The sequence below is a fragment of the Cnephaeus nilssonii genome (assembly GCF_951640355.1).
Source record: "Cnephaeus nilssonii genome assembly, chromosome: 15".
Classification (NCBI taxonomy): domain Eukaryota; kingdom Metazoa; phylum Chordata; class Mammalia; order Chiroptera; family Vespertilionidae; genus Cnephaeus; species Cnephaeus nilssonii.
Window position 1 is genome coordinate 24406947 of NC_137086.1, and position 12633 is coordinate 24419579.

The 12633-nt window shown below is 45.5% G+C and overlaps 1 protein-coding gene across 2 annotated transcripts in view; it reads left to right on the forward strand.

Moving 5' to 3' along the window:
• Positions 1-12633, forward strand: part of PRKCE (protein kinase C epsilon) — a 451747-nt gene that overhangs the window by 373451 nt on the left and 65663 nt on the right. For both annotated transcript variants that reach the window (XM_079792409.1, XM_079792410.1), the window contains one exon: positions 1805-1959. In XM_079792409.1, coding sequence (XP_079648535.1) covers positions 1805-1959 — 155 coding nt within the window. The remainder of the gene's footprint in view (positions 1-1804; positions 1960-12633) is intronic.

The window sequence follows — 12633 nt, forward strand, 5'->3', positions numbered from 1 at the left end:
GCCTAAGAGGAAGCAGGAAAAACCCTGCCAGCAATACAGGGGGAAAACAGCCTGAAAGCCAAGGGAACAAGTGTTTGTTGGAAGAGACAGTGATCAGGGAGAAACGCTGGTGAAAGGACAGGAAAAATGAAGACTGGATAATGATAATAATAACAGATCTAATACCTTCAGAAACAACAGCACTAGACAGTCTTCGTGGAGCACCAATTATGAGCCAGGCATTTTAACCTGTAATTTAATCCTCATAAGAAGTCTGTAAGCAGGTCCTATTATCCTCATTTTTACAGAGGAGAAAACAGCACAGAGAGATGAAGTCATTAGCCTGGGGTCACTCCGCCAGTAAGTGATGAAATTGGGGTGGGAGCTCTTCCTCCCTCCCAGCCCCTTTTCTTCCACGCTGTGTCCCAGAAAAAAAAGGCAGTAAGGCAGGGTGCAGGGAGGGCAGGCTTTTCCTCTTTAAAGATTTGGATTCTTTCAAACACAGCCCAAGAAATAGTTCATGGTCGCTACAGCCCAAGTCCAAGTTGGCCACCCTGGAATGGTGTCGCAGTGGCTGTTCATGATGGCGTGGTTCCGCTACATCAGGGCTGTGCTTGCCATGGGAGAGGCTAGCGCAAGTGCTCCGGGGCAGTGGTTCTCAAAACTGGGGTCCCTGGACCAGCAGCGTCAACATCAACTGGGAACTAGGCGATGCAGGTTCTCAGGCTCCATCCCCGATCTTCTGAATCAGGAGTAGAACCAGGAATTCATATTCTAACACAGTTCTGTGTGATGCTGACGCACAAGTTTAGGAATCCTGGTTCTTGGGGATCCGTGAAAAGGAAAACTCCAATGACTTAGAATCCATATACCTCACAGATGCAGAACACCTTGGCAGAGGCCAGATGGAGGAGCCAGCGGTTCTCAGCCCTGGATGCTCATGGGAATCGCGTGGGGAGCTTTGCAAACTACTGATGCCTGAGTCCTCCCCTCAGACAGTCTGGTGTCATGGGGCTGGGGTTGTGGGAATGAGCATTTGGGTTTTGACATGAGGATTTGCATGGGGAATGGATGATTGAATGAATGGTCGGCAAGGCGGCCTCTGTACTTCAGAGTACAGAATAGTACTCTGGGGAGAAAGCGAGGCAGGTCTTGAAGGGAAAGGGCAGGGCAAGTGGAAGAGAAGCTAGACATTGAGCCCTTTGTGAATAGCAGTAAAACCTGGAAAATTCTGGAGATGGTGGAGCGGGAGAAGGTCGTCTGAATTTGTAACAATCTTAACAGCAGACTTAATTTCAAAGAGATGCCAATAATAAAGTAGATGCGCGCTATCTGCTTCATGAATGAAGTATCATTGAGAGTTTTGCTGTGTCTTAATGGAAGTGATTCTATGAATTTTGACTGAAAACAATATGCTGAGATTCTCCTGGTGGCTTCATTTAGGACTCTGTCTATATGTTAAGAAGGTACTCTGCTCCTCTGACCTCTCAAACATCACCATTTCACCTTTGCTTCATGAACCTTCCACCCCAGCTGAACTGCTCAGTTTACCTGTCCCTAAGCATTCCCACATCCAGGCATTTGTTTGTGTTTTCAGCCCCCGCCCTCCCTCCACACACATACACACACCTCCTCCTTCCCTCCGGGCCTCGCCCCATGTAAAATCCTACTGCCCCTCTCTTCTGCCCGCCCCCCCACTGCCCCCATTCAGAGAGCTCCCCCTTTTTCTAATTCAGCACCCAGTGTCTTGAAGGTGCCCAGTATGCCAGCCTGTGTGGGCAGCGGCAGGAGGACCAGCTAAATGACATTTTCTCCTTCCTTTCAGGACCGCCTCTTTTTCGTCATGGAGTATGTCAATGGTGGAGACCTCATGTTCCAGATTCAGCGCTCCCGAAAATTCGACGAGCCTCGTTCCCGGTTCTATGCTGCAGAGGTTACGTCAGCCCTCATGTTCCTCCACCAGCACGGAGTCATCTACAGGTAGCTCTTCTTTTCTCCTCTCTTTCCTAAAAGTGAAAAATTAAAGCGTTTTCCAGACACAAGAGCTGACTTGGCTCCTGCCCAACTGGTCTCTTAGTGACCCGCTTTGGATCAGTTGGCTTCATTTGCTTACAGAGGAATTGGGGGGCAGGGGGTGGCGGCTGTTTATCACTGTGAATGTTAATATTTGAATAGCCCCAGGAGACACTCTGCTTGTGCCAGTTTTGATTGAAAGCCCAAGAACGACATTTTAAAGGCCTGGCGCCCAGCGACCTTGGGGTGACCTTCATTTCTTTCTCTCCCCACCCTCTTCCTTCAACATCAGGGCATTCTCTTTTCATTTTCCTTCTGTGCCATGAACTTCCTCCCCTTCCCAATCTCTTGTCGCTTCCTGAGTTTGTTTGGCTTAGTTGTCTCCAGCAGATAGAATCAGAGAAGGAGGAGTTGCTTGGGGGTCTCAGGGTTTATGATCCCAGCCGAGCAGGGGAAGGGAACTAGACAATATCCAGCAGGAAGTGACTCTTTGCAGATCATCTAGTCCCTTATTACTGCCCTGTTCCCTGGTCCAAGAAAACATGAGACACACACACACACACACACACACACACACACACACACACACACACTTTCCAGTAAGGCAGCAGGACTGTTTACGCAGGCTCTTCTGTGAGGTCAGGAATTCTGGGAGGAGTAAATATTTATAATTAGCAACAAGGACACTAAAGTTCCTTAAGATTTTTTCAGTGACTGTCAATTTCTTGGTGTTTGCTCTCTCCTCCTCTTTTTTATTTTATTTTAATGGGGTAGGCTAGCTGGCTTGGTTCATCCCAGAACTTAGTCCCTCACAAGATCTTTACGGGTCAGTAAAACTCCCAGTCCTGGGAGCCATGCCCTGACTAAATGTTCGTAAAGGGCTTCTGACCAACTCCTACCACAGGCTTCCCTTCCTGCTGATACCTCTTAGCTTCCTCTGCTCAGAAACATTCAGTGGTTCCCAATGCGCTGCATAATAAAGCCCATACTTTCTAGCCTGCTGTTCATGGCCCTCCACATTGTGAGGTCATTACTTGTTTCCTATTGATGTGTGCCAAACTACCAGCTAGAAATCAATGGGGAAAAATATCCTTGGGTGAGGACTTAAAAAAAAAAGAAAGAATTGCTTGATTAGATCGGGCCTATCCAGGATAATCTTTTCACTTAACTCAAAGTCAAATGATTAGGAACCTTAATTATAACTGCAAAACCCCTTTGCCTTTGCCCTATAATATCGCATAACCAAGATGGTGATGTCCCATCACCTTTTCCACATTGTTTTAGTTAGAGGTAAGCCATGGTTTCCACCAAACTCAAGAGAGAGGGATTATGGGATATGCCAGAGTGTGAGTCATCGGAGGTCACCTTAGCTTTTGCCTGCTACAGCTAAATACACCTTTCTCTTCTCACTTCCCACCATACCCTGTTTTGAACCCACCAAGGTTCTTAGCTTTCCTCAAACTTATCTGCCAATTCCCAACTTCCCTGTGCATATGGCCCTCCTCTCTACCCTCTCTATCCAGCCCGGAAGCCTCCTGCACTACTGCCCACCTGCACAAAGCCTGGTTGCCCAGCCGCAATGAGCCTCTCCACCCCCCACACTTTTATTTGCAATTTGAGGCTTTTGTGGCTCCACCTACCACTGTTCACCTTGTGCTAGGGTGAGGCATCCATGTGGATTTTTCATTAAGTTGTAAACTCCTAAGGACCATTTCTTTTTTATTTTAACCCCTTAATCTTTTTATTTTACACAATTTTCTTGACTTCAATTAGTTTAAAACCCTAATCTCTGCCCCCAAAGCAGGTTACAAGCTAGTCAGAGATACCAGGAGTTAGATTGGTGAAAAGATCACCCATACTACAAGGCGGTGCACTGTTAGGTGGCATGGCATGAAAAAGAATTGTCATTCTTTGAGATGTCATCCCCATGCCAGCCCTGTTAGAGTGGGTGGAGTCATCCATAGCTGACCAGCAGGGATTCAGAGGCTCACCTTAAATAATTTGTCCTGGGCCACAGTTAGTAAGTGACAGGCTTAGCAAGACTAACTGCCTGACTGATCATCAAGCTAATGCTGTACCTCCTGCCTTTTCAAGTTCAAGTCCAAACTCCAGCTTCCTACTTTTCTCCTCCTTTCCATGTTCCTAAAGGAATGCATCCCTCTCACCACCCCTGTGAACACTTTTGCTCTATTGGCTTCTACGAACCATACTTTCTCCCGCTCCCATCTCCTTCCCACCTCTCTGACTGGTTCTCCTTGATCTCTTTTACCATCTGTCCTGGCTCCTTCTTCCCTCCAACCCCCATTCGCTAAATTCTGGTTTTCCCCAGGGCCTTCATCTCACTTTATTCTTACCCTGAATACTCTCCTCGAGCAATTTCAACATTTGCATGCCTTCAAAGGACTCCTATGTGCTCATGACTCACATATCACGCTATCCAAACCCCAGTTATCTCTAGGACCCCCAAAAAGATCTTTCTCTCAAATGTCTCTCTCAAGACTTGACCTTCAAGGCCTTCTTCCTTCTTCCCTGGCTAGTTTGCAGTGGTTTAGACTTGACTCACTGCTTCTTGGTTTCTAGAAGCAGTGAGTCAAGTCTGCCTGTCTGTCTATCCCTCTCCCCTCTATTGGTTTCTGCCTATCTGTCTATCCCTCTCCCCTCTATTGTTGCTCAGTAGTCTTTCAAAGCACAGGCTGGTTGTCCCACGTTCCCTTCCTTGCATCCTACAATCCTTATAAGATAAAGCACTGTCCCCTTCACTGGTTTTGGACTCCCTCCCACCCGACCCTGGGGCTGCTGTGCACAGCTCTGTGGTTTGGACACAGGCAGGAAGAGCACAGGCATTGAGTGGGAGGTGGGGCTCTCTCTGCTGTGTGGCTGGCTTCTGCCCCAGAAAAGGGTGCATTTTCTCCCCAGAGGAGATGCCTCTTTGTGTTTCTAACAAAGACACAATATGTGCTAACAAGGCTCTGGTGGCCCACAACAATCCTTTCACCACTCCCCCTAACCGTGCACCCCACCATCTAGGTACTCCAGATTGTTTGCCATTCTCCCTCAAATACCATTCTCTTTCATTTTTATGAGCCTTTGTGTCCCCACTGTCCTTGGATTTCCCTTGCTCCTAATCTGCGTCTTGATCAGTGAGTAGCTCCCAGTTCACTTTCTGGTCTGGCTGCCTCAGAGTTCCCGGTTTAAAAAATATGTAGATTCCACCCTGGAAGGTGTGGCTCAGTAGGTTGGAGTGTCATGTCGTCCAATGCCCCAGAAGGTGGCGGGTTCCATTCCCAGTCAAGTCATATACCCAGGTTGAAGGTTCAATCCCTGGTCAAGGAGCATGCAGAAGGCAACCAGCAGCTCTCTCTCTCTCTCTCTCTCTCTCTCTCTCTCTCTCTCTCTCTCTCTCTCTCTGTGTGTGTGTGTGTGTGTTTCTCTTCCTCCCTCCCTCCTTCCCTTCTTCCCTCCCTCCCTCCCTCCTTCCTTCCTTCCCTCCCTCCCTCTCTCCCTCCCTTCCTGTCTCTAAAATCAATTAAAAAATATGTAGAGTCCATAATACTGAGGGAGGGGAAATAGAGAAAGAGTCAATGATTGCTAATATAGGGTGATGGTACATGTGGGCTCACTATTTTACTTTTGTGCATGTTTTAAATTTACCATAATAATAATAATAACCTTTAAAAAAGAATAGTGATTCCAGGGTACATTCCTAGAACTTTTATTGATTTTAGAGAGGAAGGGAGAGGAGGAGGGAGGGAGGGAGGGAGGGAGGGAGGGGAGAGAGAGAGAGAGAGAGAGAGAGAGAGAGAGAGAGAGAGAGGGAGAGAGAGAGAGAGAGAGAGAGAGGGAGAGAGAGAGAGAGAGAGAGAGAGAGAGAAACATCAATTGGTTGCCTTCCGCATGGGGATTGAACCTGAAACCTGAGCATGTGCCCTGACTGGGAATTGAACCCATGACCTTCAGTGCACAGGACAGCATTCAACCAACTGAGGCAGACCAGCCAGGACATGACTCTATTTTTTAAAGCATTCCTCAGGTGATTTAGGGACCGCAGGTCTAAAAAAAAAAAAAAAATGCCATTATGCCTTCAGGGCTATGTCCAATGCTCCTGCTCTGTGAAGCCTTTCCTGACCACCCGGCCTGTCATGGGAATCATACCGACCCTGAGTGACATAACATCTCCCTGTACCAGGCATCTTGCAGGTGCCCTTTGCTGACCTTGTATTTTGACATGCAATGCCCTTCTGTGATTGAGAACTCCACACTTGAGTGCTCACCTAGTTGGCCTAGGACAGTCCCCTGCTTGTAGTAGGTGTTCACTAAATACTTGTTCTTCTCGTCTACAGCTCTAGAGCTTTCCAGTCCAGTGGGTTGCTACGTCATAGGTGTGTACTTCTTGAAAGTCTGTGTTGGAAGCATTCCGAACATACAACACACATTTTTTTCCCTTGACCCTGAAAGGTCCCCACTTCTTCATATTTTTCCTTTCATGAATTAATGAGGATCATGTGATCCCTATTTCCCATGATGCTTTGTTTTAAGCTGTCAGCAGAAAGCTATTTGGGGTAGTTAGTCTGCAGCTGCCTGGAGAGGCAGTGAGTGTGTGTCCTATTGGCTGTCCTGAAGCTCAGGCAGAGTCCACATTTTGTGTGCTACGGGGCTTTATTTGCAAGATTGGCAGAGCCAGTTATTGGAGGAGAGCCTCAGTGCTGAAGTTGAGGTTGAATTTTCCAGCCTTCCTGCTGGAATTTACACACAAACTAATTAGCGACTAATTGGCCAGTGTTCAAGAACTGAGAGAAGATGACACTTCTCTGGCCGGTGGCTCACGCATGCAGGAGGGCCCACGCTGACAGGCACGGCCCCCTTTCCTCTGGCCCCTCTCTGTGGAAGGCTCCCCATGCCAGGCAGCCACAGAACACTGTCTCCATGTCCCTTCCCAGCATTCCTGGGACGCCTCTGTGGAGGGAGGCAATGGCTCACTGAGAGGTGGAGCTTTTGAAGGGAGGGCCTTCTTTCCAAAGTTGGTTCAGGGAACTTTCTCCTCCTCTCCAGCGTGCTCCATGCTTGTGCGTTTTTCTCTGAGCTGCTCAGTAGCAGTGGCTGAGTCCCTGAGAGCACTCCTCTGCCCATGCGGCATGGATAAGGGGATTGTGTGACCTGCCTGGGCCCTGGGAGGAGAATGAGGCTTGGCTACAGGAATGCATCTCCTTCTTTCATAATCTGGAAGCCAGGAGCACTGCAGAGGGTGGCAAAGAACATGGCCTCTGCCACCCTGGCCCAGTGTCTTAACGTTTTATTTTACACCTCAGTGTCCTCATCTGTAAAGTGGGAACAATTGTTGTTCCTATCTCATGAGGTTGTAAGGGTTTAGTGAATTGATAGGTCTAAATAATTTTGAATAGTGCCTGCCACACTGTAAGTTCTCAATAAAGCTTAGCTAATGTTATTATGTCATGAATTGATTTTTATTTAGATGAAAGAACACTAGAGATCTTTTATCCAGCCCTGACTTTAAAGGGGAGTCCTGGAATTGCAGGGGGGCGGGCGGGCGGGGATGTATTCCTTCCTTCCTTCTTATAAAATGAAAACTCCTTTAAATATATATATAGTAGTCATAGGAAAAATAAAAATTTAAGCAGCAAAGAAAGGTATAAAATCAGTTTTCCCTCTATTGAACTCGTAGTTCCCCAGGGTAAAATAGTTGAATAGTGTCTAGAAAATTCAAGAAATCTTGTGGAGCAAGTCCTGAACCTCCTTCCATTGGAGCCTTTCAGATAACCCTGCCATGTCTCCTTCATGTGGGAGTCGAGAGTGGTGGCTGGAGGTCCGACTGTAGAGGTAGAGGTGAAGGGTATGAAAACATGTGGGAAATGACAAGGTACTTTATTTATGTAAAGTATTATTAATGATTAACATTTGTCACTTGGAGCACTAAAAGTTGGTCTTTATCCAGCAGAGGAGGAAGTCTTAACTTCTAAAGCTCTCTTGCTCTTTAAGTTCTCCAAAACTTTCGGTCTTTAATGAGCCCTCATCACCACTCCGCAGGAGTCAGTCTGTCCCGGAGCCTGTGTGTGCTTGAAGCCAGAACTAGGTGAGCAGTGGGGAGACAAGAGGAGACAGGATGTTTCTGCTTTGGCCCAGGCTAGATCACTCTGTACTCAAGAGGTGCTTAGAAAAGGCTTTCTTTGTTTATGATGATGTTTATGAAAAGTCAAATAAGAATTAAGAGCAGCCCTAGCTGATTTGGCTAGAGCATCAGCCTGTGGACTGAAGGGTCCTGGATTTGATTCTGGTCAAGAGCACATGCCAGGTCATGGGCACCATCCTCAGTATGGGGCGTGCAGGAGGCAACCAATCTATAATTCTCTCCTATCATTGATGTTTCCATCTCTTTCTTCCTCTCCCTTCCTCTCTGAAATCAATAAAAAAATAAAAATAAAAAGAAGAAGAGCAGGGCATGAAGATTTAGTGAAATCTCAGAGTACCTAATAAGCCTGAGTCTTAAATGGCTTGTCCTCTCTAGGTCTGGGGGGCAAAGCCCAAAAGAAGGGGCTTAGAAGGGGTTTCCCTTGGAAAAGTTGGAGCTGTACTGAGGGCTGTAGCTGCACTCTCCAAGCTGGGCCTCCCTGGAAAATGCATATGAAGTTTGATGTAAACTGTAGTCTTGCCTTCCTGCTAGTCAAAGGGGGCAAAGTATCTGCCTACCTCTATCCTGGGATCAGCTCCTAGTATTGGCACAGAGGGCGTTTCCTGACATGATGAAGTCTCCCAGTTAAATCCTGTGTTAATAGGTGGAAGATCTAATAGTTAGAGTCTCATCGTCTTTCAATTAATCTAATGCTACAAAACAGGGGAGGAGGAGAAATTGGGGTGATGCCTTTTTCCTTCGCAGTCTTCTAGGACCTGTCCCTTCGAAAATCACTGAGGGCTCTTGGGGATGTGTTTCCCCACAGAGCATTGTTCTCAGCTGTCGCATTTCCCCACCCATAGAAAACGATATCTTATTTTTAATTTATCATTTTAAAAATACATATACTAACTTTATTTCTACCTTCTTACAGTCCCTAGTATCACATCTGGTAAGAATTCTTATCTTCTGCCATCTTCACCTGAAGTAGAAAATGGTATTTTAATATAAAACTCCTAAGGATCTAAGGGCTGAGTGGGTAATGGGAGGATACAGCTACCATGGCAGGAATCTCAGTTGTGAATGTCAGATCAACGAGGGCCTCAGAGACACTCTAATCCAACTCCATTTTATAGAGGGAACTTGGAAACCAAAACTGGCCAGTGACTCGCCCAGGTTTACATAGTGAGGTGTTATAAAGCTCAGATGTTATTTTAATCGAAGATGTACATATAGATAAAGTCAAACTGTTCTACCAGGTGTTTAAATAAATAAAAAACTGTTTTCTGCCCTCCCTTCCAGTTTCTCTTTTACAGAGACAACCACTTTCAATTCTTTTAGCTGACACTTTGAGTATAGACCTGTGTATTTGTGAATAACATGCATTTGTTGTTTCTTTTTAAAAACTTTATTTTAGGCATTATCTAGAGACTTTCCACTATGAAAGTGAGAATTTAGCTCTTTGTCCCACCCTTCCCATACTCCCATCCTCTCACTAGAATTTACTGTAATTTTGATTAAATGAATATGCATTGTATACATTATTATGACTGTGAAATGTTACTTGGAACTAAGCCATTGGTTTAATTACTTTTCCTTTCCTATACAATTTCTTTGTTTTCCCTGCAGATAAGAAATATCTGTTGGCTCTATGTGTTATTATTAACTCAAACGCTTATAGATTGTCCACATCTCCCTTCAGGATGTTCAGTGTCATAGATGTTCTATCAATTTTATATCCCTGGATAAATTTATCCAAAAGCCTTCTAAACTGCTCCAGTCTGAATAGTTGTCCTCAGTGCCTGTTGCATAGCTGTCACCCGGGCATCTCCCTGCACTGTTGTCCTAGCACTTCCCATTTGCTTCTTTCTTATGTGGAAGGTCCTGTCTTTTTTATTCCATGTCTCCTCTTTCTGGATATACTCCCTAGATGTGGTAAAGCAACCCCAGCAGTTTTCTGAGAAAGAGTATGGGAAGGAAATCTTTGAGACCTTCCTTTTATATCTAAAATCATCTTTGTCTTACTCCCTAGCTTGATAAAGAATTTGACTGGGTATAGAATTCTAGATTGAAAACAATTATTCCTCAAAATTTCTTATTGTTTTATTGCCGTCTAACTCCCAGTGTTGCCATTAAGAACCCTAAAAATATTTTGATTCTTGATCCTTTGTAAGGACCTGTTACTTTTCTCTGGAAGCTTGTTATTTACTTAACTAGAGGCCTGGTGCACGAAATTCGTGCATGGGGGTGGGTGGGGAGTCCCTCAGCCTGGCCTATACCCTCTCGCAATCTGGGACCCCTCGGGGGATGTCTGATTGCCGGTATCGGGACTAAACTGGCAGTCGGACATCCCTCTCGTAATCCAGGACTACTGGCTCCTAACCGCTTGCCTGCTTGCCTACCTGATCGCCCCTAACCACTTTGCCTGCCTGCCTGATCATCCCTAACCACTCTGCCTGCCTGCCTGATGCCCGTAACTACTCACCTGCCTGCATGATTGCCCCTAACTGCCTCTGCCTTGGCCCCCGCCACCACGGCATCATCCAGAAAGATGTCAGGAATGACATTCAGAAGGTCGTTCGGCTGTTCGGTCTAATTAGCATATTACGCTTTTATTATTATAGATGATGTGGTGTAGGCCTATTTTCATCTATTTCACTGAGCCCTGGATAAATCTTTTCAATTTAGAAAGTCATGTTCTTTAGTTCTGGAAAATATTTATTTCTTTATTGATTCCTTCTCCTCTGTTTTCTCTTTCTGGACCTATCATTCAGATATTGGACAAGTTGACTTAGGGTTCATAGTAGACAAATCTTGCTGACCACTTAGTTGGGGAACTTTGAGCATCAGTCATTTGGTACCTTTCCTCTGAGAGTGCTCAGATTACCCTGGGAAGACACTTCCGGAGTCCTGCCTGGAGAGAGAGGGCATGGCAGCCAATACTGTAGGAGCCAAATGAGGGAAGAGAGTTGGAGTGTCCAACTCCTAGAATACATGTGTCCATGTAATTTGCTTCTTTTCAGTTCTTTCCTTGGTGCCTGTCCTCTCTCCCTGTTCCACCCTGAGCCTGGAGACCCTCTGTTTCTTTTCTCTAGAAAATAAAGCCCTGGGGGCAGGGAAGGACCTGTGCAAAGTAAAGAATAATATCTAGTTTCTAATTGCTTTTCAGCCAGATATCTTTATTTTGTCTCTCTCCACATCACCCTTACTTCCAGAGATAACTGTTACTGTATATTCCTGAGTTTTGGTGGAACATAAGGTGGGAGATTCTGCAGCATAAATTTGATTGTTCTTGACTTTCCCCATTGCCGCTTTAGGATTCAGCTCTTTTGGGGTCTACCGAGTCATTTACCACTTATCCCCTTGCTTTCCCACTTCCAGATTTATGTGCTATTGTTTCTTCTCTTTTTCTCCGCATCTTTGGGTATTTAAGCCTGTGTGTATAATTTTGGGAAGAAGAGCAAAATAGTTGTGGGTAGTCAAGCTACCCTCTATCCAGAAGTCAGTAATAATAATAACAACAACAGAAATAGCGGGACCTATCATACAGGGTTGTTGTGATGATTAAATGAATCACAGAGTGCTCAGAATTGTGTCTGGCTTGTAACAAAGGCTAAGTAAATGTCTTGTTGTTGTTGTTGTTGCTACTATTGCTATGGCACTCTGTGATTCATTTAATCATCACAACAACCCTGTATGGTAGATCCCGCTGTTATCCGTGGGATTTAGGCTCTTTCCAAAAAAGGAGATCCTGCCCATTCCCGCCCCATTGCTGCCACGGTCAGGTCACCATGTCCCGTTGCTGCCAGCTGCAGTTTCGCGTGGGAAGCAACCTTGTATGCTGGAGACAGCGCTTTGAGTTTGGAGTCAGAGAACTGGGGTGGAATCCTGGGCCTGCCTCATCTTTGTTGTGTCTTTTTTGGGCAGAATACTTAAACTGTTTGAAATGTAGTTTCCTCATTGTACCATGGGAATTAAAACACGAACCTCCCTGGAAGGGAGGTTTCTCATGTTTTGAGAATTACATGAGGAAACATTTGCAGAAGTGCCGAGTACAATCCTTAGTACCTAGGAGGCTCTCTGAGTGTTGGTTGGATGAATGGGAAGCATAGGGTTATGGAGTCAGCGTATGTTATGGCTGAATTGTGTCCCCTCCAAATTCATATTTTGAATTCCTATTCCCCAATACCTTAGAATCTAACTGTATTAGAAGATAGGGCCTTTAAAGAGGTAAAAAGTAAAAATAAGATCATATGGGTGGGCCCTAATCTAATATGGCTGGTGTCTTTATAAGAAGAGGAAATTAGAACTCAGAAATGTATGAAGGGAGACCATGTAAAGACACTAGGGGAAGACCCATCTATAAACCATATTTGAGAGGCCTCAGAAGAAACCAGTCCTGCTAGTACCATGATCAGGAACTTCTAGCCTCTAAAACTGTGAGAAAATAAATTTTTATTGTTTAAGTCATCCAGTCTGTGGTGCTTCGTTGTGGCAGCAAACTAATACAGAGGACC